Source organism: Bidens hawaiensis, unplaced genomic scaffold (assembly GCF_021521415.1).
Source record: "Bidens hawaiensis isolate Kalapana, Puna unplaced genomic scaffold, B.hawaiensis_p1.1 tig00028518_1, whole genome shotgun sequence".
Lineage (NCBI taxonomy): Eukaryota > Viridiplantae > Streptophyta > Magnoliopsida > Asterales > Asteraceae > Bidens > Bidens hawaiensis.
Window position 1 is genome coordinate 54,732 of NW_027494671.1, and position 24,979 is coordinate 79,710.

The 24,979-nt window shown below is 39.2% G+C and overlaps 1 protein-coding gene and 1 pseudogene across 1 annotated transcript; both read right to left on the minus strand.

Moving 5' to 3' along the window:
* Window positions 1-3,988: 3,988 nt before the first annotated feature.
* Window positions 3,989-5,591, minus strand: LOC143577353 (berberine bridge enzyme-like 8 pseudogene; annotated as a pseudogene).
* Window positions 5,592-22,509: 16,918 nt separating this feature from the next.
* Window positions 22,510-24,516, minus strand: LOC143577352 (uncharacterized). The gene is made up of 4 exons (XM_077061203.1): window positions 23,588-24,516; window positions 22,794-23,083; window positions 22,634-22,730; window positions 22,510-22,528 (listed from the first exon to the last, which is right to left on the minus strand). The coding sequence occupies exons 1-4, from the start codon at window positions 24,514-24,516 to the stop codon at window positions 22,510-22,512; spliced, it is 1,335 nt and encodes a 444-aa protein (XP_076917318.1).
* Window positions 24,517-24,979: the final 463 nt, after the last annotated feature.

Sequence of the window (24,979 nt, forward strand, 5' to 3'; positions counted from 1 at the left end):
ATAATTCTCTGATAGGTTGCGCCCGCATTCTTTAAACCAAAGGGCATTTTTGTGTAACAAAAAACACCCTTGTCGGTTCTGAAGGCAGTCTTGTCTTCGTCCTGTGGTGCCATTTGAATCTGGTGATAGCCTTTGTAGGCATCCAGGAAACATTTGAGCTTGAATGGCGCCACGGAGTCCACCTTTGCGTCGATGTTTGGGAGGGGGTAACAGTCTTTCGGACATGCTTTGTTGAGGTCCTTGAAGTCAATACACATCCTCCATGACCCGTTTCTTTTCTTTACCATCACAGGATTGGCTACCCACGTCTGGTATCGGATCGGGCGGATGATGTTTGCGCGCAACAGGTCCTCCACTTGCTCATTCATGGCCTTTGCCTTTTCATCCCCCATGATTCTCTTTTTCTGAGCAATTGGCTCCACCGACTTGAACGTGTTAAGAGAATGTTGCGCCAAGTCTCGCGGGACCCCCGTCATATCGGAGTGTTGCCACGCGAAAACCGACGTGTATTTTGTGAGCAACTTTTTCATTCTCAATCTCGTTTCGTCTGAAATGGTAGCGCCAATTGTGACCGTTTGCTCTGGGAATTTTGGGTTTAAAATCCACTTCTCTGGCGCATTGTCAGCCATTGGAAGTTTCATTCTCCCTTCCCGCGGCGTACTTGTCACTGCGCACAAATGATCGCGGTAAACAAATGTTACGCCTGTTGGTGTAGGGAACCCCAATGCGCCGTGCGCTGGCGACGGTACAGCATTAAATTGGGCAATCGTTCCCCTACCCAGGATCATATTGTGGCATGACGTGGTGGGCAAGACCAAGAAGTTGACAACTTCGGCTCACTTGTGCTCATCATCCCCCATAGTTAGTTCAAACTGAATCTGGCCTAGGGGATGGATGATTTCATTTGAGACACCACAGATTGGTGCGTTCACAATTTCGAGCCGCGCTTGGTCTGCCGGGTCTAACTTTCTGAAACATTGCTCATACATAATGTCAGATTCGCTTCCAGTGTCCACCAGGACCTTTGACACTTCGTAATGAGCAATGTGTGTGGTGATGACGAGAGGACTGCTTATTGAAGGGCCTCCCCTGATTCTTGGGAAGATGACTTGCTGCTCGCGCCAATCTCCGTGGATTTGCGCGCTTCTCTTTTTTGACGTCTGCCCTTGTCGTCCCCCCTCAGCCACACAGATTCTTTTGTATTTCTTGCTGGCAGAGGCTCCTTCCGGTTGCTCATCTTCTATTCTTTGGTTTTTCACCAAGTGAGCCAGCCTGCCTGATTTTACATCCTTCTCGATCGCATCCTTTAAATGATGGCATGCGTCGGTGTTGTGGCCCGGGGACCTGTGAAATTCACAATATTTGCCACTGTTTTGCGGTCCCTTGTAGTGTAGTTGCTTGGGGGGCTTGAATTGAACATTCTCAGTACTTAACACCTGTGAAGGTGTTTTAGTGAGTGGAGTCCATATTCTTGGCAGAGGTCTGCTAGGATCTCTGCCGCCCTCCCTCTTGTCACCATCCCCGCGATTACGAACATTTTTTTGGGGCTGGGGTGAGCTTGGTTGCGCTTGCTTTTTGACTGAAGAAAAACTTGTTGGCTGCAACCTGGACCATACAGAGTTCTGTTTGGCCCTCTTCTCTTTGCTGCGCGGTGATTCAGCCTGATGCGCTCTTTCTCTTGCCCTATCTTGGGCAATCTGTTTTTCATTTCTCGCGAAGACTCGCGAGGCTTCCATTAGTTTTGCCCAAGTGGTGGGCATACCATCTTTGCTTACGAGAGCTCGGCGGAGTTGATCACTGCGCGCGCCTTGTATAAAGGCCACGCGCAGGAGCTGCTCAGTTATACCCCCGATTTCCAGGGACTCCTGATTGAAACGAGTGATGTAATCTTCAATCGTTTCATCATTCCTGCGTACGCAGTGCATGATGTCATCAGGATCGCGCGTGTGCCTGCGCTGCTGTACAAAGTGGGCTTGGAACTTTTCTAATAGTTCCTCGAACCCATCAATTTGCCCAGTCGGCAAGCTCTCGAACCATACCCGCGCTGCGCCTGTGAGGCAGCGAGCAAACATATGACACCATGTTGGCATCGTCCAGCTCTCTAGGTTTCCCGTGTTATAGAAACCTTGCAAAAAGTCATCTGGATCTGTTGTGCCATCATATTTGCCCAGACCACTTGGCATCTTGGTCTTGTGCTGGATGGGAGCCTGCGCGATGCGCGCAGTAAACTTTGAGTGTTTTACCAAGATGGCTGGTCTGTAGGGTGTGGTTACGTCCACTTGCCCTCTGACCGGTGGGCTGTATGGCATGTGCAGATCCAGATCTGCTCTGGCTCCAGGCGCCATGTTCACAGGCGCGCGGAGCTGTGAGCCTCCTGCATGAGTATCCCGCGTCTTCCTCATGCTATGCACTTCTTCATCACTGAACTCAGTGTGTGCAGTGTGAACAGAATGTCCTTCTTCCGGCGCGCGCGGCCTCTTTGTAGTCTGCTTATCAAACGCTTGCCTTTGTGTTTGGTCGGCTAGCTTCTTCTGTTTGACCATTTCGTTGTACTTTTCCATCAGACGCCGCAGCTCGTTTATGAGCCATTCATTCGGATCATTTGTTTCTTCTTCTGGACCCATTGGTCCTTTCAGTTTCGCGCCGGCCATATTTTGTAACGCGAGATCGTCTGGAGGAGTTGCAGTCTGGCCGTGAGGGGTTGTGACGAAGGGACGGTTGCTGGTGGTACGCGTAGAATCACGCGGAACCCTCAGAACCTGCTGTCCGTCGTTAACACCCTCACGTTCAATATCCTCCAGAGCTTGATCAACGTTACGAATGCCAGAAACCATGGTGATTGATTTTTTTGTAGATCTGATTAGATCTGATTGCCGATGTAACAGTGGATGGCGCCAATGAAGAAACGTGGATCTACTCACTGGTAGCAGATCTACTTTCCTCGGGTGTGATTATACTATTTCACCGATGGTTCTTCTGGATCTGTGTTCTTCCACCTACAAAATGAACAGCGCCGTTACTTACCCCTCATAAAGGGACAGAGGGGTCCTCTTTGGGGTAACCCTCCGGCGTGAGAATCAGTATATTGTGGAGAAGATGATAATGTGTGTAAGAGAATCTCAAGAGTATTGCTTAACTGCTCAATACCCTCTGATTGTGAGACTGTGTGTTTTTATGTAACTGACTGTGAGTGAATGTAATTCAATATGATTGAATGTGATATCACTGCCTGTAACTGTCAATGATTGAGTATGAATGTCCTATCAAAGTGGAGTTGATGCTGTATTTATAGTGCTAGGGTTTCCATTGATTTGGCTCAACCTCGTTGGCCTCCTCCAATCGCACTGCGCCACGTGTCCTCTGGGACACCTGGCGCTTTCTCGTTGGTTGTAATCACGTGGTAACACATGTGTCATGCTGAGTTGTCGACCTTTAATTTGGCAGCTGTCAACATCAGCATATTCTTACTCCTTAAAAAGATGCCTTCTGGAAGGTTGTCTGACGTGCACAATCAAGGTTGCCCTAATCCTGATTTGGATAAGGACGAGGTTGATTATGTGCACGTGTGATATGCGCCCATCCTGAGGATGCGCAAGGTCTTCTCTTTATTCTCACGCGCAGATATTTCATGCGCAGATGTGATATGCACGAGCATGTGATATGCGCCGCGCGTTGATGCGCTGCGCGCATATGTGATGCGCGAGCATATGTGTGCCTGGGCAGATGTGATATGCACGAGCATGTGATATGCGCCGCGCGCTGATGCGCCGCGCGCATATGTGATGCGCGGGCATATGTGTGCCTGGGCATATGATGCCTGAGCATGTTTTGTATGCGCCATGCGCATAGGTTTTGGCTTTGTGCCTTCATAATGTCTTTATCTTGTGGGTTGACCCGCCTTGCTCGGTGTTGAGGCGGGTACATACCTCTTCAATTTGAATTTCACTTTGGCATCCAAAAAAATTCGTGAAGCATCGTATTATGTCCTTCAAGATGACAAAGTTGGAATACTTTGCTCATTTCTAAAGAAGTTGTCAGGATCAACTCCAGTCTTCACACTTACCAGCCTCTTGTAATTTGTCTCTTTGAAATATTTATGCCCATAGACCATTCCTTCAATATAAGCATTCTTTCCATGGGTGTTGATACTGATATCCAAATCTCTATAGTTCAGAAATGCTTCTCTAGGGTTCTTCGACACAAATGGAGTCATGAATTTGTACATCAACCTTGTGTCACAAATTCAAGTATCTATTTGCGGCGTCATCACCAAGTACTTCCCAGTTTACTTCGTATTGAATCTTTGCTATGTTACCCGTTCGATGTGGAAAGGGCTTTGCAAATTCTGATATTTCATTCATTCTTCCACCATATGGGTTGAAAGCCAACATCTGATTTTCGAGTTCTTTCATCCTTTTAAATATGGACTCAAACCCTTGTTTAGAAATAGGGTTTTGCACATAATCTGATTTGATCTTGAATGGGTTGAGTGTACGTGTTAAGAGAGTCGTGTTCGGAGTACCAACGACATATTTCGCATAATAAAGCACCGACTCAACCCAACTCATTTCAGTACAATCTGATTCTAGTAGCCCCAACTCGGGAAAAACTTTGTTCAAGAGTGTAACAAGATTCCTCGAGATTCCTAGGTACAACGTTGGGAAAATATCAAGGATTTTCTTTTCACCGTTTGTATCGTTGGTAACATTAAAATTCATTCGAATGAAAATATTTTTATCTAGCTTGTCAGCAACTTGTACCCACTGTTCAGCGATGATGCTAAGGTTTTGTTCCTCTGTTCTTTCGATGGTAAAGACCGTTACGACTTCTGGAACACGAACAAGTTTGATCTTGTATGCTAGAATCAACCAGAAACTAACACCACCTCCACCGGTGATGGCCCAAAACAAATCTTCACCCATACTCTTTCTATCCAAAAGCTTGCCATTCACATCAATTATTTGAGCATCATCAATATTATCAACAGATAAACCATACTTTCTCATCAAGTTACCATACCCTCCACCACTAAAATGCCCACCAACACCAACAGTTGGGCAAACACCCGCGGGAAAGCCATGGTTGTTACTTTTCTCCGCGATTCGATAGTAGACTTCACCAAGAGTCGCACCAGTTTGAACCCATGCGGTTTCTTGTTCAATGTCCACGTTTATCGACCTTAGATTGAACATGTCGACAATAAAGAACGGTTGGTTCGTGTTAGTAAGGAAGGAAATACCTTCATAATCATGGCCACCGCTTCGTGTTTTCATTAGCAGCTGGTTTTCTTTTCCACACACAATAGCTGCCTGAATGTGGGAAACATCTTCGGCTGTGATGATTACAAAGGGTTTCGGTGTCATAGATTCATTGAACCGAAGGTTTCAGATGTAGTTTTGCAAGACAGTGGGGAAAGATGAGTTTCCGGGAGTGTAGACCTCTCCGGAGATTGGAAATGATGGGTCCACCCGGTTGTTTAGACATTGAATGAAGCTATCTGTAACAGAACTTGCAGACGATTGGGTTGAAAGCAACACAAGGAAGAGAGTTAAAATGAAATTTAGCATGTTGAAAGACGACATGATTGTCATTTTTGCTTGATTTGAGGTTACTTGGTGCATGCAATTTATAGACAATCAAAACTCTTAATATATTTAACTGTTATGCTAAAACTTAATAAAGTAGAAAATTCATATCGGAAAACATTTATTATAAAATGATGTTTCCTTCAAACAATTAAATTTTAAGCTAAACTTAATAGCATACTAATATTTATATTTATACTAGTTTTTACCCCCGTGTTACTAACATGTGATTGTTTTATATTATTTGTTTCGAATATTTATATATATATATATATATATATTGAATTTTAGTTTCGCTTATTTGTAACGAAGTTAATAATATATTTAGGATTTGATAATGAAAATATTTCACAAATAAATGAGATGTTATAACCCGGTTTAAATATCTAAATAGGTTCGGTGAGACCCATGGCCCGCTTATTTTTTTACTATAAAATTGTTTCTTAATTATAAATAATAACTTTTTTTTAAATAAGATATTAATTTTTAGTATATCCCTATTTTATAGGATATCCATATCAAATATTTGGTGAGATGATTTTTAATTTAATGAAATGTTATAACCCGTTTAAGAACATCTGAGTTTGGTTAGACCCATACCCGTGAATTCGGGTCAAATGCATGAGAATTCTCCATTTACAAATAATACAATCTGGTGGCTTAAGAGAATGTAGGGAGCAACCAAAGAGATTTTAAAGGTTTCGTTTATATATATACACTAGTTTTTACCCCCCGTATTACTATGGGTCGTTTTATATTATTTCTTTCTAATATATATTTATTTTTTAAATTTTTATTTTTTTATTGTATTAAAGTTAATAATATACTTATGGTTTGATGATAAATTGTTTCACAAATAAATGAGATGTTATAACCCGGTTTAAAAGCTATATGAGTTTGATGAGACCCAAGACCCGTTTATTTCTTTTACAATAAAATTGGTTTTTTAATTATAAATAACATATATCTTTTTTTAAATAAATCAGATATTAATTTTTAGTATATTCCTACTTTATAGGATTTTTGTATCAAATATTTGGTGAGATTGGTTTTTAATTTAATGAGATGTTTAAACCCGTTTAAGAAATATCTGGGTTTGATAAGACCCATACCCGAGAATTCGGGTCAAATGTATGAGAAGCCTCCATTTAAAAATCAAGCAAATTTGGTGACTTCAAAAAAAAGAGGAGTGACCGCATCATGACACATAGGATTTTTATGTTTTCATTTATATATATATATATATATGTATATGTTATAGATGTGTGTATAATTAATGGACGAAATAATTGCGGTATTTATTGTAGTTAATGATATACGAGAGTCATTTAAATAAATAAAAAAGGGTAGTTTTGGTTGATTTATGAGTTACAACTTATAATTTATTTTTATTATGATTTATGAGTTACATTTTACCATCTTTTACATTAAATGTATTTTTAAGCAAGAGATTTCTTTGTATTTTTTATAGTATAAACTAAAGATTTTTAAATTATGGTATTTTAGCTAAAATATATAATTATTATTATTATTTTCAATAAATGGTTTTTATTTTATGGTATTTTTAATTTAATATATAGAATCTGCATCATAAATATTTTTCTTTCAATTAGGTAAATATATATTTTTTAAGTGTAGGAATAATTTGAAGATATGTAGGCTAAAAAAATTATACAAAGAAACTGAAGATGTGTGGAAAAAAAAATTAAAATGTGTATATGTAACATCCCGTTTTCTCGTTTCGGTTAAAATATGAGTTATTATGATTTGGGCTAGTACTGGGTTAAATAGATATGAGTTATGAACTTGGATAAATAAGAAAGGAAGAAAAGACATGGGCTTAAGCCCATGACCCATAATATATAAGACATAATTATTTCCTAACCCATTCATTCCACCCATTCCATACACCATCCAAAACACATACTTAAGCTCTCTCTCTATTTCTCTCTTTCTCTAGCCGAAACCAAGAGAAGAACCGATCCTGACCCGAGATAACGATGTCATGTTATCATATGGATCCAAACCCGCTAGATCTTGTCGCGAAGCAACGAGCCGACACCCTCAACCGTTAAAGTCACAAGATCCTGATGGAATCGGGTGTAAACCGATCAAAACACGAGCTTAGGGGTCACCCTAGCTCAGGTCTGGATAGAACGGGACGAAAAACGGTGTATAATACGTTTTTGTGGCCACCGCCCGGTTTTCCGGCACGACGGCGCCGGAAAGGCGGCGTACGAGGTAAGGATGTCAGAGAATGTTCCCTGACATTATGACCTAACCCTAGGCGCGTGTGTAATGGATTTGTTAAGAAATTCGTTACGGAGGGTTAACGAATGAGCCCTCATTCGTTAGGCTCATTTGCTATGCTAATTCGTTAACGGAAGAATAACGAATTAACAGCAATTCGTTATGATCATTCGTTAAGGCCAGTTTGTTATAAAGACCAATTCGTTATAAAGGGCCATTCTTTATAAAGACTAGTTTGGTATAAAGGCCAATTCGTTATAAAGACCAATTCGTTATAAAGACCAATTCGTTATAAAGACCAATTCGTTATGAGGGTAAATTTGTTATAAGTTAATAAGTAATTACAAAGAAGCCCTCGAACTTTTCCAAGCTGACCTGCCAGCTCGACCCAAGCCAGGGGCTCTGCCCCTTGGACCCTGCTAGGGGTTGCCGCCCCTAAAACCCTGCTGCTAGGGGCGCTGACCCCCGTACCTCCGTTCGTTGAGGGTAATAATTAAACTAGAAACACGATATGGGTAGTGATAGTTAATTGATACGTGTAATTTAATACAGTTAGTCATGCACAACTAAAGAAGGGATTGACCATTAACGGTGAACGTAACAGGATTCAGATGAGTTTCTAGCTCCACTTACTTGTTATGTTTTTGGGGCTGTGTGCATACTCAATGTGAATGTTAATACACTTACTTAAATGGTAAGTGTATGCTATTACGATCAATGTGATAGTATGTATGAATGAAAGCTCGTCGGTGCGTGAACGATATTCGGATATTGCACGTATCGACGGGGAAAGTAATATTAGTATGCCTTGTGTGAAATATGTAAGTATGAAAGTACGTACCGAAATGAGTATGTACGAAGGTATATTATGTAAAGAAAGGTATGTATGGTTTTATTACGAATGAAAGGTGTGGTTTAAGTAGGGAACAAACCCTAATAATATCTGCGAATGTGGGGAACAGACCCTAATAATATCTGCGAATGTAGGGAACCGACCGTAATAATATCCGTGAATGTAGGGAACAGACCCTAATAATATCCGCAAATGTAGGGAACACACCTTAATAATATCTGCGAAGGTTATAGGGCAGAGTGATCTTTATAATGTATATGTATGAATGAAAGTATGTAAGTATGGAAGTAAGAATGAATATATGTATGTAAGGAATGATGAAGCTATGTATCTTCAGATACGTATTTACGTAAGTATGCGAGCGTAATGTATATTAGCTGATTAACTAGAAATCACTCAGTGTAGCTGACTTTTATTATGCACGCAGGTTAACAGACTGAGACAGCTGGTTTGAGTGGGACACATGGCAGGATTGAAGAGGGTAGCATCTGAAGATTCGTCATGATGTTTTGAATGCTATAATTTATGTTATGTTTTAAAGGACAAGATATGGATGTTTGTAATGAATGGATGACTTTTATAATATTCCGTGAAAGTTTTAATTAACTCTGATATTTAGAACTGTGTTTATGAGTAAATCCAACGCTAACGTAGGGCACCGGGACCGGGGTGTTACAAGTTGGTATCAAAGCATAAGTTCGAGAGAATTAGGCATCCTATATGCTTAGACTCGAACAGAGAATGTGACATAAGTAAGAAAAGAAAGAAGATGCCAGTTCAAGATAGCTATATGTCACTCAAGCAAACTAAGTAAATGTAAAGTATGTGATTAAGTTCACATGTAATGTAAGAATGTTTAAAGAAGTTAGCTAAATTTCTAAGGATAGGCGTGTGTGACTGAATGAACTGTTTGATTGTCTAACTGTTAGAAGTAGAACTAGCACAAGTGGACTCACAAAGGGAAGTGTATAGGACACGGAGAGTAACGTGATCAGCTAATCACAGCTGGTCACTGTCATTACCTGCTAGCCTTACTATCCTTGTACTAAATGGTTCCTTGAGTGATGATGTTTGTGTTTCCTAATAGAATACGAATGGCTGGAGCAAGAAAGGTCGTCGGTCAAGGAGGTCGCACTGGACGTCGTGGTAGGCCACGTATGGTCCGAGAACCTTCTGTAGAATCCGCTACTAACACAAGGGAAAATAGAAGTGCAGCTGGGCGGAATCTGAGCAACAATGAAGGGTATCAACTTTACCCTGCTGTTCAGGCAGCCATTGCTCAAGCTGTAGCCGCTGCAGTGAAGAACCTGCAACCTGAAAAGTCTGTTGGAAGCCATGAGAGGACCATTGAGATGGCAGGGGATGACAGTAAGAAAGCTGATGACGGGAAGGGTGACTCGAGTGGCGTTCGATCTGTGAAAGATGATGACAAAAGGAGAGGCGAGGCGGGTGTAACTACAAGTCATTTAAAGGTTGTGACCCGCCGAAGCTAACTGGTTTGGGGGATGTAATCGCTACTCTCCAATGGATAACCGCCATGGACAAGGTTATCCGAATTAGCTAGTGTCGTCCTGACCAAGCAACGGGTTATGCCACCCAATCGTTCGGAGATGAAGCTATGTACTAGTGGGAGTCGGTGGAACAGAGGAAGATTCGGGAAGAGATTAGGGCTTTGACGTGGGATGACCTGAAGGAGTTAGTAATGAGGAGGTTTTGTGCTGATGCTAAGGTTGAAAAGGCTGAGATGAAGTTCCTAAACTTGAAGGCGGGAAGGATGACACACCGCGAGTACACTACAGAATTCAATCGCATGTCTAGGTTGGTGCTTGACATGGTGAATACTTAAGCCAAAAGGATCAAGTGCTACATAAGAGGACTACCCCAGAACGTCCGCACTTTGGTCAAGACAAGTAAACCTACTACTTTCGACTCTGCTGTCGAGCTCACAGAGATGGTTTACAAAGATCTGGCTGTGGATGAGGTGGTGGTGGAACAAAAGAAAGAGAAGAAATGAGTTGTTCTTGCTAAGAAACCCGGTACCCAATCATGGAACCCCAGAGATAAGAGACAGAAAGTGTGGGAGAAGAGGTCGTGCAAGATTTGTGGTAAGATGCACGCTGGGGAGTGCAAGTGGGGTACTGGTTCTGACGTGTGTCACAAGTGTGGAAAGTCCCATGGTGGGGAATGTAAGTTAGTGTCAAATGGCTATTACAAATGTGGAAAGATGGGGCATTTTTCTCGGGATTGCCATGCAAAGCCCGTATGTTATAGGTGCGGTCAGACCAGTCATCTAAGCGGGAGGAAGTGAAAAGAAAGATGCTGATTAAGCAAGGCCGAGGACTAGAGCCTACATGTTGACTCAGTAATAAGCTAAGCAGATCCCTGATATTGTGACAGATACGTTTCTAGTAAATGGTATTTCTGCTTCCGTATTGTTTGCTTCCGTATTATTTTCTTATGCTCGGCTAAATAGTTAAACTGCCCGGGTTTGGATGAATAGTTTTTAGACTCGTTATATTTTTGGTCTTGGATTAATATTGATTGGCTCATGTTTTGGTAAAGTTTTTGTTTTATTTGGTTGTGATGCATAAGCGTATTTGGTATTAATTTACTATCGGTTTTTGTTCCATATGCGTCTTTCATGTATGGATGCATATTAGGTTATTTACTGTGTGTTTGTAACTAGTTTATGGTTAATAGTTAACGTTTTCCATAGGAACGGTAATTGAGAGTTTAGAGATATCTTATATTTTGTCGCTTGAGAGACCGGGAGGTAATTAAGTGTCGTCTGTTTTGGTCTTTTGTGGGTTTGGGTAGTGCACGGGAGTGAGTTACCCTAAATTCTTTTAAATTCTTACAGATCTGAATTATAACCGAATTAAATAGAATGCCCCTTTATGCCTTAGGGTATATTGTGATTAGAGAGACCGGGAGGTGATTTAATCTTTGGGTACCTTAGCCTAGTTAGGTAAGGTGAGACTGGAGGAGATCCGAACCATTAAACCGTTGAGCTTTACGTGATATTTAGGGTTCTTAGGTATTGTTGGTGAGACCGGGAGGTGATCTAGCGTACTTTAGTTATACCTTAAGTTTCATATTTTTAGAATACGGTACCAATTATAAATCCAATTCCGAGAGTTTACGAGTTGACTAGTAGGATTCCTTACCTAGGTAGTTCTTCCCCATATTTGAGTTTTACCCGTATTTGTTCGTGTCAGTTTTAGTTTTAGTATTATTTTATTTATAGTTAATAATTAAAAAAGACAAAAATCAATTAAATCTATTTATTTAAGTTATTAGCCAGAGTCTAATTTTGGTGTCGCTAGTGTCTTGTGGGTTCGACATCCGGACTTCATTAGGCTTTACTACAGTCGATAGGTACACTTGCCTGTCTAGTGGTCTAGCATTAGGAGAGTCTAGATTTATAAATTTAAAACTAGAGTGTCTAGGTTAAGTTAAGGTTTTAGTAGACAGCGTTTCAGCATATCAAGTTTTTGGCGCCGTTGCCGGGGAATCTTTGGCGATGGCGAAACTAGCTTTGATTGAACTTAATTGATTAGTTGGTCTTTTGTGTCTTGATTTGTGGTGTGTCTTGTGAGTTCGTGTCATAGATTTAGCGCGTCTAGTCGTGTTTAGGATAATTTAGTTTGTCTTTGATTTTATTGAGTCTAGTTAATATGTTTAATAGATTGAGTCAGTTTAGGAGTATTTTATATCGAATATGTTGGAAAGAGATGATGTTGGAAAGAGCCGAATAAGAGGAACGGGAAAGATTCCAAAAGATTAAGGAATTGGAAGCCAGGCTTGATAAGTTGATCGAATGAGAATGACTTCGTAAGATAGAGGAACTCGAAGCTAGGTTAGACGAGATAAGTGCTAGAATTCAAAATGAGAGTTTTTCTTACAAGGAGCAGGAAGCCTTTTATGAAACAGATGATGAATTCTGGAATAATGATGATGAGGGCGTGATAGAAGAGATGGATTTTGAGCTACCTGGTTACACGGAGTTGAGAGAAGATGCCGTTGTGGAGCCACTTGACCAGATGGAAGATGACGAAGAGAAGGAGCATGTACCATCTTGGGAGGATGAGTTTGGTGATGAATTGGTGGATTTACCAGTTTTTGACGAACATGCAGAATTTTACCCTGTTGGCGATCTTATATATTTAGAAACACTAATCATGGGGAAGCCAACAATGGAGATTAAAATGTCACCAGAAGAAGAAAAGGAAGAGGGAGTGGCAAAGGAGGAGGATCAGAATATGGTGGTGGTTGAGTTGCCAAATCATAGGAAGGTTAGAATTTCTGTGGAGGAACTAGACAGTGGATCGCCACCGAAATCGACAAAACCACAGAAGAGGGAGCGAAAGTGCTTGGATCAACACATGTTGAGGGTTCAAAAACGGTACATTAAGAGTTATAGGACAACACTGAAATGTAAGAATAACCATTTTCTTCATTATATGCCACATATTAGGTTTGGTCCGGGTAATATTAAGTACTGGTGGTCTGACCCGTTTGAATTTTTAAATTACTCTTTAGTTTCACTATGTGTAATCTGGTTAAATTTGTTGGACTGGTGGAATTAAATGGGTTAGACCGGGGTTGGATAAAAGAAAAGCCTCCTGATTGAGATTTCGGGAGCGAGTCCAGCTGAAGACTCTCCTGTAAACTTAGCGCTTCCCGGGAGGCAACCCGACAATATGTTTTGTTTTACTTTTATTTTTATTATTTTTTTTTGGGTTTCTTACTTTCTTGTGTTGGCTGTTTCTTGGTTTGCTTTCAGGTTGCTGTGGATGTAATTGGATGGTTAATGATACATGTTTGATTCAAGTGTGGGGAGGCTATTTGTTTGTTGATTGCCGCTTTCGTTCGTAAGTGACAGCTTGGTTGAGAGCACTGGAGTATGAGGCTTTCGTTCGAATTGGAGGGCATGGGACATGACTCGCGAGGAAATATCGTCATATTTACCAGGGGAGTCCGTTCCACTTTACTTATATTTGAATGTGCTTTAATTTTTGTCTTTTTCCTATCTCATTGAGGACAATGTGATATTTAAGTGTGGGGATGGGAAACGGATGTTTTTATATAAAAAAAATTCAAAAACTTTAAAAAATTATAATAAAAAAAAAGTTTAAAAAAATATACAAAAAAATAAAATAAAAAAAATTTGTAAAATGTCCCGAAATTTTAATGAAAATTTTTGCAAAAAATGGAAAATGATAGAAAAATTTGAGATTGGTTTTTAAAACTACTATTATATATGAGATTAAATAAAAGATAACGCACTAAGCTTGGGATGTGTCGATAGGCCCAACTAGCTTTGATAGTCCTCTTTAGTAGATTTCTTATATATAATAATTTGAAAAACGGTGAAACCGAATTTCGATGCTTAGGGAGCATTACCATAATCTAAAAACTATGAGATGGTAAGACTTAGATGCACTCAAATCATCACACCACCACATGTCCATTTTTTTACAAGTTTAGAAATAGTTATATCATTTAGGGTGATATAAAAGAAGAAAAAAAAATTGAAAAAAAAAAGAAAAAAAGTTTGAAAAAAAAACGAAAAAAAAGTGTGTTATGAAAGTTATGAGTATTTCGAAAAGTTGTTCCAAAAAGAAAATGATTGTGAGAAAGTTATGTGTTATAAAATGCCAAAGAAGCATTCTCAAAGTTAGAAAAGAGGCCAAAGATGCACATACTAAATGGGACTTAGAGTTTACGTGTTACCAAGGGGATAGTGACTCTGAGGATACACTATTGGGGCTCGAAGGTATTTATCCAATAAATATTTTTTAGGGAGTATATAGTACAAAGTCCAATAATATTTAGGGTATGCTCGTATGACCATCACATGACCATTCATCCATCAAATTTCACCGAGTGCATCTGCTTAGTACCATCAACGAGTCCTTGGCTTATGGTGATTTGTCAAACAATTCTGCTTTGACTCTAGTTTTTCTAGCTCTCTTTGTCTGAGATGGGGTAGGTGTAGCCGTGGTTTTTGAACTTAAAACGCTTAACGCAATTGGGGGCTTGATAGGCTAGTGGCTGGGTTTAAGTGGACAACAATATCGGCTATCGCGGTTTTTGCGTTTATCAATTCTTAAAAGATAACGTATATGTTTTAAAAACTAGTCTTGAATTATGATTCCATTGCAAAATACTTTTTCAGAGACGAAAAATGTTTAAGTGTGGGGATATTTGATATGGTCTAAAATATAAAATTATTATATAAATACTCCATACAATTTTGAGTTGTTTTGAGGTAGTTCTTAATAAATTATACGCGTTCATGGTTCATATTTAAAGTTTGAAGAGTTTTAAAGACAACGAGCTAAACGATGCATTTTTACTAACTTGAGTCACATGAGTTTATAATAATAATAATAATAATAATAATTCAAGGAATATGAATCAAGATTAAGGTGCTGTTTGTTTTTGCAGACATAAACTGTCTGCAAGCTGATTTCATCTGTTTTCATGTCTGCAACTGAAGATGTGGTCTGAAGATCTGCAAGCTGAAAATATAAGACTGTTTGTTTTTATAAGCTGATACTGTCTGCATAACTGTCAAACTTATCTCACAAGATAGAAGTCATTTATTCAAGTTACATCTAGTTTTTAGTCTTTGCTTGCCATGCCGATTTGGTTTTGGTGGGTGGTGGAAGGTGGTGGTGGTGGATGGTGGTAGTGGCGGCGGACGGTGGGTAGTGGCGGTGGATGGTGGTGGTGGACAATGGGTGGTGGTGATGGATGGTTTTGGTTGGTGGTGGACGGTGGTGGTGATGGATGGTGGTGGTGGTGGGTGATGGATGGTGGTGGTGGCGGTGATGGATGGTGGTGGTGGTGATGGATGGTGGTGGTGATGGATGGTGGGTGGTGGACGGTGGTGGTGATGGATGGTGGTGGTGGTGGCGGACGGTGGTGGTGATGGATGGTGGGTGGTGGACGGTGGTGGTGATGGATGGTGGGTGGTGGACGGTGGTGGTGGCGGTGATGGATGGTGGTGGTGGTGGCGGTGATGGATGGTGGTGGTGGTGGGTGATGGATGGTGGTGGTGGCGGTGATGGATGGTGGTGGTGGTGGCGGACGGTGGTGGTGATGGATGGTGGGTGGTGGACGGTGGTGGTGATGGATGGTGGGTGGTGGACGGTGGTGGTGGCGGTGGATGGTGGTGGACGGTGGCGGCGGGGTACGGGGGTGGTGGTGGCGGCGTACGGTGGGTGGTGGTGTTGGCGGACGGTGGTAGGAGCAGTGGATGAGAGGGTGGCTGCAAAGGTTTTTTTGTGAAGATGTTTTAAGCAAGATTTCCTTGCTTTTCTTTTAAGATGAAAGAAGATAACTTCAGATCTGTTTTAAGAAAAAAAACAAACAGTCTTCAAGGGTAATGTCTGCGCGCCTGCAGACATTAGCTCCCTTGAAGATGTTTGAAGAAAAAACAAACACCCCCTAAGATTCACGTGTGTGTGTGCAGTATGTCACAAGAATGTGATCAAATTCAAATTAATATCATTTATTTAATTATTTTTGTGTTATTTCCTTTTGCAGGCCTCAAGATTAAAAGAAATTAGTTGGGTCATAAAATAAACAAGTGGCTGAATTTATTGGGGCCCACATGACGACCAAACATACCCTAGATGTGAATTCATAATAAAAAAAGGGAATCATCAATTAATAAGAGGGGGGGTTAAAAAACCCTACTGTCGAGGTGCAAGGAAAAACGGGGGCTGACCCCTGGTTCGACCAGAGAGTAGCTGCTGGGCTACTTTGCAAAGAAAGAAGAATAAACAAGCATCCTTTCTCCTAAAATAGTCACATCGAAGCATATATATATATATATATATATATATATATATATATAGACAAGAAAGCAAGGCAAAAAGTAAGCAGCACATCAAGTATTATTTTTATGAACAACAATTATTCATATTTTGTTTTGTTTTCTTATTTTCTTATGCTCGGCTAAATAGTTAAACTGCCCGGGTTTGGATGAATAGTTTATAGACTCGTTATATTTTTGGTCTTGGATTAATATTGATTGGCACATTTTTTGGTAAAGTTTTTGTTTTATTTGGTTGTGATGCATATGCGTATTTGGTATTAATAACTATCAGTTTTTGTTCCATATGCGTCTTTGTGAATGTCTTTCATGTATGGATGCATATTAGGTTATTTACTGTGTGTTTGTAACTAGTTTATGGCTAATAGTTAACGTTTTCCATAGGAACGGTAATTGAGAGTTTAGAGATATCTTATATTCTGTCGCTTGAGAGACCGAGAGGTAATTAAGTGTCGTCTGTTTTGGTCTTTTGTGGGTTTGGGTAGTAATTGCACGGGAGTGAGTTACCCTAAATTCCTTTAGATTCTTATAGAACCGAATTATAACCGAATTAAATAGAATGCCCCTTTACGCCTTAGGGTATATTGTGATTAGGGAGACCGGGAGGTGATTTAATCTTTGGGTACCTTAGCCTAGTTAGGTAAGGTGAGACTGGAGGAGATCCGAACCATTAAACCGTTGAGCTTTACATAATATTTAGGGTTCTTAGGTATTGTTGGTGAGACCGGGAGGTGATCTAGCGTACTTTAGTTATACCTTAAGTTTCATATTTTTAGAATACGGTACCAATTATAAATCCAATTCCGAGAGTTTACGAGTTGACTAGTAGGATTCCTTATCTAGGTAGTTGTTCCCCATATTTGAGTTTTACCCCTATTTGTTCGTGTCAGTTTTAGTTTAAGTATTATTTTATTTATAGTTAACAATTAAAAAAGACAAAAATCAATTAAATATATTTATTTAAGTTATTAGCCAGAGTCTAATTTTGGTGTCGCTAGTGTCCTGTGGGTTCGACATCCGGACTTCATTAGGCTTTACTACAGTCGATAGGTACACTTGCCTGTCTAGTGGTCTAGCATTAGGAGAGTCTAGATTTATAAATTTAAAACTAGAGTGTCTAGGTTAAGTTAAGGTTTTAGTAGACCGCGTTTCAGCACATCAGTTAGAAAATATGAAATGTTATCGTGTGCCTGAAACTTTTAAAGTAGAAACCGTGAGTGAGACCTCAGTTAGAATATTGAGAATGGTTAAGGATTGTAAGATAGAATTAGAGGGACATGAGTTCCCTGTTACTCTGTATGTTATGACCTTAGGAGGGTTAGATGTGGTTTTGGGAATGGATTGACTATCTGAGTTTGAGGCCCAGATAGTGTGTAAGAGTAGATTGATAAGGTTAAGATCCTTGTATGGTGGTACAGTGACGGTTTGTGGTGATAAAGAAAGTTCAGGGCTTAATATCATTTTCATGATAAAAGCCGAAGGATTGTTAAGGCGAGTGTGTGGTGCCTACCTAGCGTATGTTGTCGAAGCTACGGCCGAGACAAAATAAGTGAAAGATGTTCCTGTTGTGTGCGACTATCCAGAAGTGTTCCCTGAGGACCTTCAGGGGTTGCCACCGGAGCGGGAAATAGAATTCCAGATAGACTTAATAACAGGATCACAAGCCGTCGCAAAAGCACCATACCGCCTGGCGCCGTACGAGATGAAAGAATTGATGTCCCAACTACAAAACTCCTCGACAAGGGTTTTATTAGGCCAAGTGTTTTCTCGTGGGGTGCACCGGTGTTGTTTGTGAAGAAGAAGGATGGAAGTATGAGAATGTGCATAGACTATCGTGAGTTGAGCAAACTTACAGTGAAGAATAGATATCTACAGTGAAAATATATGAAGTAACAAAAAACAAGATATGTATTGTAGGGAAACAAAATACAATGTGTATGAAAAAATTAATGACATGTAGGAAAATTTTTAGGATATATAGGAAGAAAGCGTAGATATATAGGAAAAAAAAATTAAAAAGTGTATGAGAAAATTAAATATATGTATGAAAAAAAGTTAAGATATGTATGTGAAAAATTAAAGATTTGTAGGAAACAAATTAAGCTGTGTATTGTGTAGGAAAAAAATTAAGAGGTATATAAGAAAATTAAGGAAGCGTAGGAAAAGAAATTAAGATGCTTGTGTATGAGAAATTTAATAATAGTAGAAGAAAAACTAAAATGCGTATGGAAAAATTAAAGATGTGTAGAAAAAATTTAAAGATGTGTAGAAAAAATATAGGTGTTGGAATAAATTATAATTTTGTAAGTTGAAATCTAGACAGAACAAAAAAAATAAACGTAAATCTATTGTTTTTTAATGGACTTATTGATTTATTATTAATATATTTGTTATTGTGATTTAAATAATTATATTAGTTAAATATTTAACTAATGTGGTTTAATATTTATATTAAATGGAGAGAGAGAATACATTTTAACTTACTTTATTTTTTTTTCATATATTTTTTATTTTACATGATTAAAAATTAAACGAGTGTAACATAACTTCTTGTGTTAATCATCCAGTATATATATTGATGTGCACGAAGTGGTATATATAATTTTAGCAAATAATAACCAATCACAACGAGTAATAAAAACCTAGAATATCCTAAACTAAACCACTAGCAATAGGCAAGTGAACCTATCCGATGTAGAATAGCTATGGGAAGACCGGGAATGTCAAACCCTAGAGACACTTATTAAATTAACGAGACTAGTTCTAAAAGCTAATTTAAAGTAATAATTAAGAAAATATATAGTTTTAGATTTTTATTTATTTTATTTTAAAAACTAAAAATCAATTAAACTAATTACTTAATTAAACTGAAGTAAACTAGAAAATTAAATTACCGAATAAGACTTTAGTAAATTCAAATATGAGAAAGGGTTACCTAGGCAAGGAATCCGAATTGTGACGACTCGGACTTTTATCGGTTACGGGAAAATGCTATGGGAACCGGGAATCTAAAGATATGAAGCTTTAGGAAACCTGATGGATCCCTAATCACTCTTAAGGTGTCACCTAAGAGGAACTCCTAGAGATCATGTAAAAATATCGGCTTAATAGTTCACCTGTCAGTTCACCAACTATGATTAATTACCCTAAAAAAATAGCTAACCTGTTAGTTTCACTATCTCAATGCACCTAAATACACGGGGTGGTCTATGAACAGTCTAGAGGATACGGGTAAAGATTGAAATTAAGGCAAAAATAGGCAAATCTCCTATCAGATAATTTAACCTAAAACCCTAACAACGCAGACAAACCTGACTAGTTATCACCCGTCGGATATCTAGGTAGGTAAGAATATAAACTTCTAATAATATGCCAAAAATTAGTTTCTATGGTGAATGAGCTCAATAAACCAACCGTAAACAAGTTGCATACACATAGTAAACAACCCTAACATGCACTTATAATTGAAAAAAACTCAACTAAGTAACATGTGAAACATTCATTTCAGCACAAGTCAAAAGTAAATACGCATGAGACACATCCAATAAATCTATTCAAAACTTTTAATTAATCAAAATATCATAAACAAAACCCAAAAAAAGACAAGTCCAAAATGATCAACAAAACATCATCACAAGCTAGATAACTAAAAGAGTTTAGCCAAAAATCATGTTCAAAACAATAAAATATATAAATTCAATAATAGAGTTCATAATAAAAATAATAAAATCAAACCGAATAGGATTCGTGTTTGCTCTCTTTTCTCTTGCGATGAACGATCTGCTAAAAAAACTCGAAATTATCGACTTCTCTGCTTTTTGTAGCTTTAGACTCCACTAAGAATAATAATGTTGACTTCTTGTGGCTGTCAGAAGAATGTCTCATGTCTCCCTTTCCACGAACTAATAATAATCACCTTTATATTCTTCTTTTGACTTATAATAATAATTTGTTAGTTCTATAACTTTGCGGCCGCTGTCCACCCAAAGAATATAACAATACTATAGAAATAATAATGTTGTGATGCTGCTGCTGTCCTCGTTCCAATCAGTCGTCTCTCTCTTTATATGTATATTAATATTAAGTATTTTAATTATTGTCTGATGAGCCCTCATGACTTCTTCATATTGCGAGCCCACCATATTAACAAATACCACAGTCCAATATGTCATTAACAAACAAATGAATTCAAGATCTCGGCTCTTTTTTTAGTGTGTAAAGTAGTAGCCCCACTAATTCTTCAAATGAATCCTGTCAACAAAAAGAGTTTACATTTAATATTAATTGAGAGCACATGTACTTAATCATCAAAATAATTAATTTGCCACTTAATTTTTATTTGATTTTACGTGACAACTCTAGCAAAATTTCCTTTCTTCCTCTTTAATTTTACTTTTATAATTGATTGAGTAATTATATATACTTATGAGTTTTGACCATTTAAGTATTACTTTGCGCCAACTAGAATAAATTCAATAAAAACCTGGCTCAAAATACTTGAAAGTATAGGAAATATTTATATAATATTATGTATGTTTCAGACACATCAAATATCCCCATACTTGAACCATTTTCGTCCTTGAAAAATATATAATGCAATGGAATCATAATTCAATATCGATCTTTAAAACATATAGGTTATCTTTAAGCATAGATAAACGCAAAAACCACGATTGCCGATATTGTTGTCCACCTAAACCTAGCTACCAGCCTATCTAGCCCCCAATTGCATTAAGCTTTTTAAAGTTCAAAAGCTACGGCTACACCTACCCCGTCTCAGACAAAGAGAGCTAGAAGAAATAGAGTCGAAGCAGACTGGTTCGATAAATCACCATAAGCCAAGGACTCGTTGATGGTACTATGTAGATGCACTCGGTGGAATTTGATTGATAAATGGTCATGTGAAGGCCTTACGAGCAATTCCTAAATATTATTGGAATTTGTCCTATAAATCCCTAATTTGATATTTTTGACTAAGAACCTCGAGCCCCAATAGTGTATCCTCAGAGTCACTATCCCCTTGGTAATACGTAAACTCTCAGCCCCATCTAGTATGTGCATCTTTGGCCTATTTGACTATTTTTGAGAATGCTTATTTGGCATTTTACAACACATAATCTCTCACCTCATTTGCTTTTTGGACCAATTCTTGGAATACACTTTTAAAACATACTTTTTTTCTTTTTTTATATCACCCTAAATATATAACTATTTTCTAAGCTCGTAAAAAGATGGACATGTGGTGGCGTGCTGGTTTGAGTGCATCTAAGTTTTACCCTCTCAAAGTTTTTAGATTATGGTAATCCTACCTAAGCATCGAAATTCGGTTTCACCGTTTTTTTCAAATTATTAGATATATAAAATCTGCTAAAGAGCACTATTAAAGCTAGTTGGGCCTACCGACACATCCCAAATTAAGTGCGCTATCTGTTAATTAATCTCATATATAATAATAGTTTTAAAAGATCAACCTTAAACAATAATATCATTTTCCATTACGCGCAAAATAATTTTTTGGAGATTTTTTTTAAATTTTCAATTTTTTTATATAAATATTTTTTATTTGTTTTTTTTATTTAACTATTTTTTTTGAATTTTTGTTTTGTTTTTTTTTTCTTTTTTTTTATAAAACTAAAAACGTCAATTTCCAATCCCCACACTTAAATTTCACATTGTTCTCAATGGAAGACATGAGAAAGACAAAAATAAAGCAGAAGTAGAATAAAATAAAACAACGCATAAAGAAAATGGAATAGACTCCCCTCGTAATATGGCAATGATCTTCGTATGTCATGTTCCAATAAAGCGACCGTATAGCATTTCATTCGCGGCCGCAACTTTTGGGTCTCCTCTATAATCAAATAAGCTCAGAACGCCCCATCCGAATGGAGATTGAGTACGAACGAAAGTATCCAAACCTGCAAAACAAAGCTCAAAGCACCCAAAGCAGACATCAAACAGACTCTAAAAACTTAATACTGACTCAAAATACTAAAATAATAGAAAACAAATAAAATTATAAAAACTCTACACTCGGGTAGTTCCCGAGGCCTATCCCTATCAAGCAGTCAAAGTAGGGATGTCGAGGAGAAATACATCTCCTCGACCGAATCAACAACTGGCCCACCGATATAATGCTTTAACCTATGACAGTTCACCTTCCACGCTCTCCCCTCATGATCAACTAACTCAACTGCACCATGCGGGAATGCCGCATTCACTTTATACGGACCAACCTATCTCGATCTAAGCTTACCTGGAAATAACTTCAGACGGGAGTTATAAACCAACACCCGATCCCCACACTTGAACTCTTTCACCTTCCTCAACTTTCGATTGTGCAACGTCTTCGTACGCTCCTTATAACTCCATGATCTAGCGTACGCCTCATGTCTCAACTCCTCTACCTCATGAATTTGGAAACACCGGTTTTTCACAGCTTGGGTCAGGTCAAGATTAACGGATTTCAACGCCCAATATGCTCTATGCTCTAACTCAACTGGTAGATGAAACTCTTTCCCGTAAACCATCCTAAAGGGTGTCGCCCTAATAGGAATTTTAAATGCTGTGCAGAAAGCGTAAAGTGCATCATCCAACTTGTCGGACCAGTCTTTTCGGTTCTTGCCGACAGTTTTCTTCAGAATTCGCTTCACTACTCGGTTTGCGTTCTCCACTTACCCGCTCGTCTGTGGATGATAGGCGGTGGACAACCTATGGATGACCCCATACCGTGCCAACGCCTTCTCCATCTGGGCATTACATAAATGTGTGCCCCTTTCACTGATCAAGGCCTTGGGAGTACCAATCCGACTGAACAACCTCTTCAAGAATCCCACTACAACTCGGGCGTCGTTAGTGGGCAAGGCTTGAGCCTCAACCCAATTAGAAACGTAGTCGATAGCCACGAGAATGTATTGGTTTCCTCAAGAAGAAGGGAACGAACCCATGAAATCAATGCCCCAAATGTCGAAAACCTCACAAACCTGAATATGGTTTTGGGGCATCTCATTACGGGATGAGATGTTACCAGTGCGCTGACATGCGTCACACTGTCTGACAAACTCGTGCGAGTCTTTGAAAATCGATGGCCAATAAAATCCAGAATCTAGAACTTTCCTGGCGGTGGAAGACGAACTATGGTGGCCTCTAGTTAAACCCTCATGACAATGCCTAAGAGTCTCATGACCCTCTTCCCTACTCACACACCTCCTCAACACTCGATCGATGCCTGCACGAAACAAATACGGTGCGTCCCATATGTAGTGGCTGGCGTCTACTAAAAACTTCCTCCTCTGCTGATAACACGCGCCTTTGACCACTACTCCTTCGGCCAGATAATTCGCAATGTCGGAGAACCATGGAAAACCCTCCTCTTCAGCACTCACATACAAAACTGGCTCTCTGTCAAACGTCACTCTCACCATCATCAACAACCCGTGGGGAAACTTATCTCTAATGGCATCCTCTCTAATCTCCTCTCTCTTCGGATCATCCAGACGTGATAAGTGATCCGCAGCTACATTCTCCGCTCCTTTTTTATCTCTAATCTCAATATCGAACTCGGAAAGCAAGAGAATCAATCGTATCAAGCGAGGCTTGGCATCTTTCTTGGCGAACAGGTATCGCAATGCCGCATGATCAGTATAAACGATGGTTTTAGACAACACCAAATAAGAACGGAATTTGTCGAACGCGAAGACCACTGCTAGAAGCTCCTTCTCAGTAGTTGTGTAATTATCCTGAGTATCATTGAGGGTCTTACTCACGTAATAGATAGGATGGAAGTGCTTGTCCTTCCGCTGACCTAAAACAGCCCCGACTGCAAAATCACTAGCGTCACACATGAGTTCGAAGGGTAAGCTCAATTCGAGTGCTACTAAGATAGGGGTGTTAACCAACTGCCCCTTGAGAAACTCAAACGCCTTCATACAATTAGCATCGAAGTCGTATGCGACGTCCTTCTCTAGAAGGAAAGTCATGGGCTAGGTGATCTTAGAAAAATCTCTAATGAACCTATGATAAAAACCCGCATACCCGAGGAAACTACGTACGGATTTCACACTAGTCTTCTAATTCTTAAGGAATTAAGCTTGAAGATTATCCCATGTAGTGATGGACCCAGGAGGAAGGTTTTCCAGCCATGATGAAGCGTGACCCTTCAGAGAAAATGGAAAAATAAGAAGGTAGATAGAAGCACGAGTGACGTTGGCAATATTGAAAGTGTCACAAATACGAGTGAATTTGTTCGGATGGTCAGGCGTGTCCTCGTCTTCAAGTCCGGGAGATGGGGCAGAATTTGTAATCGAATTCATGACGTTGGTCGGAATCTGCCAGTTATTAGCACCGGGCGTCGCTGGACGTGATAGCAGACCGTCTCCCCATAACTCCCTCGTTGACTCTCGAGTGAACCGTACGCCTAGGGGGATTAGCGTCACCCATATC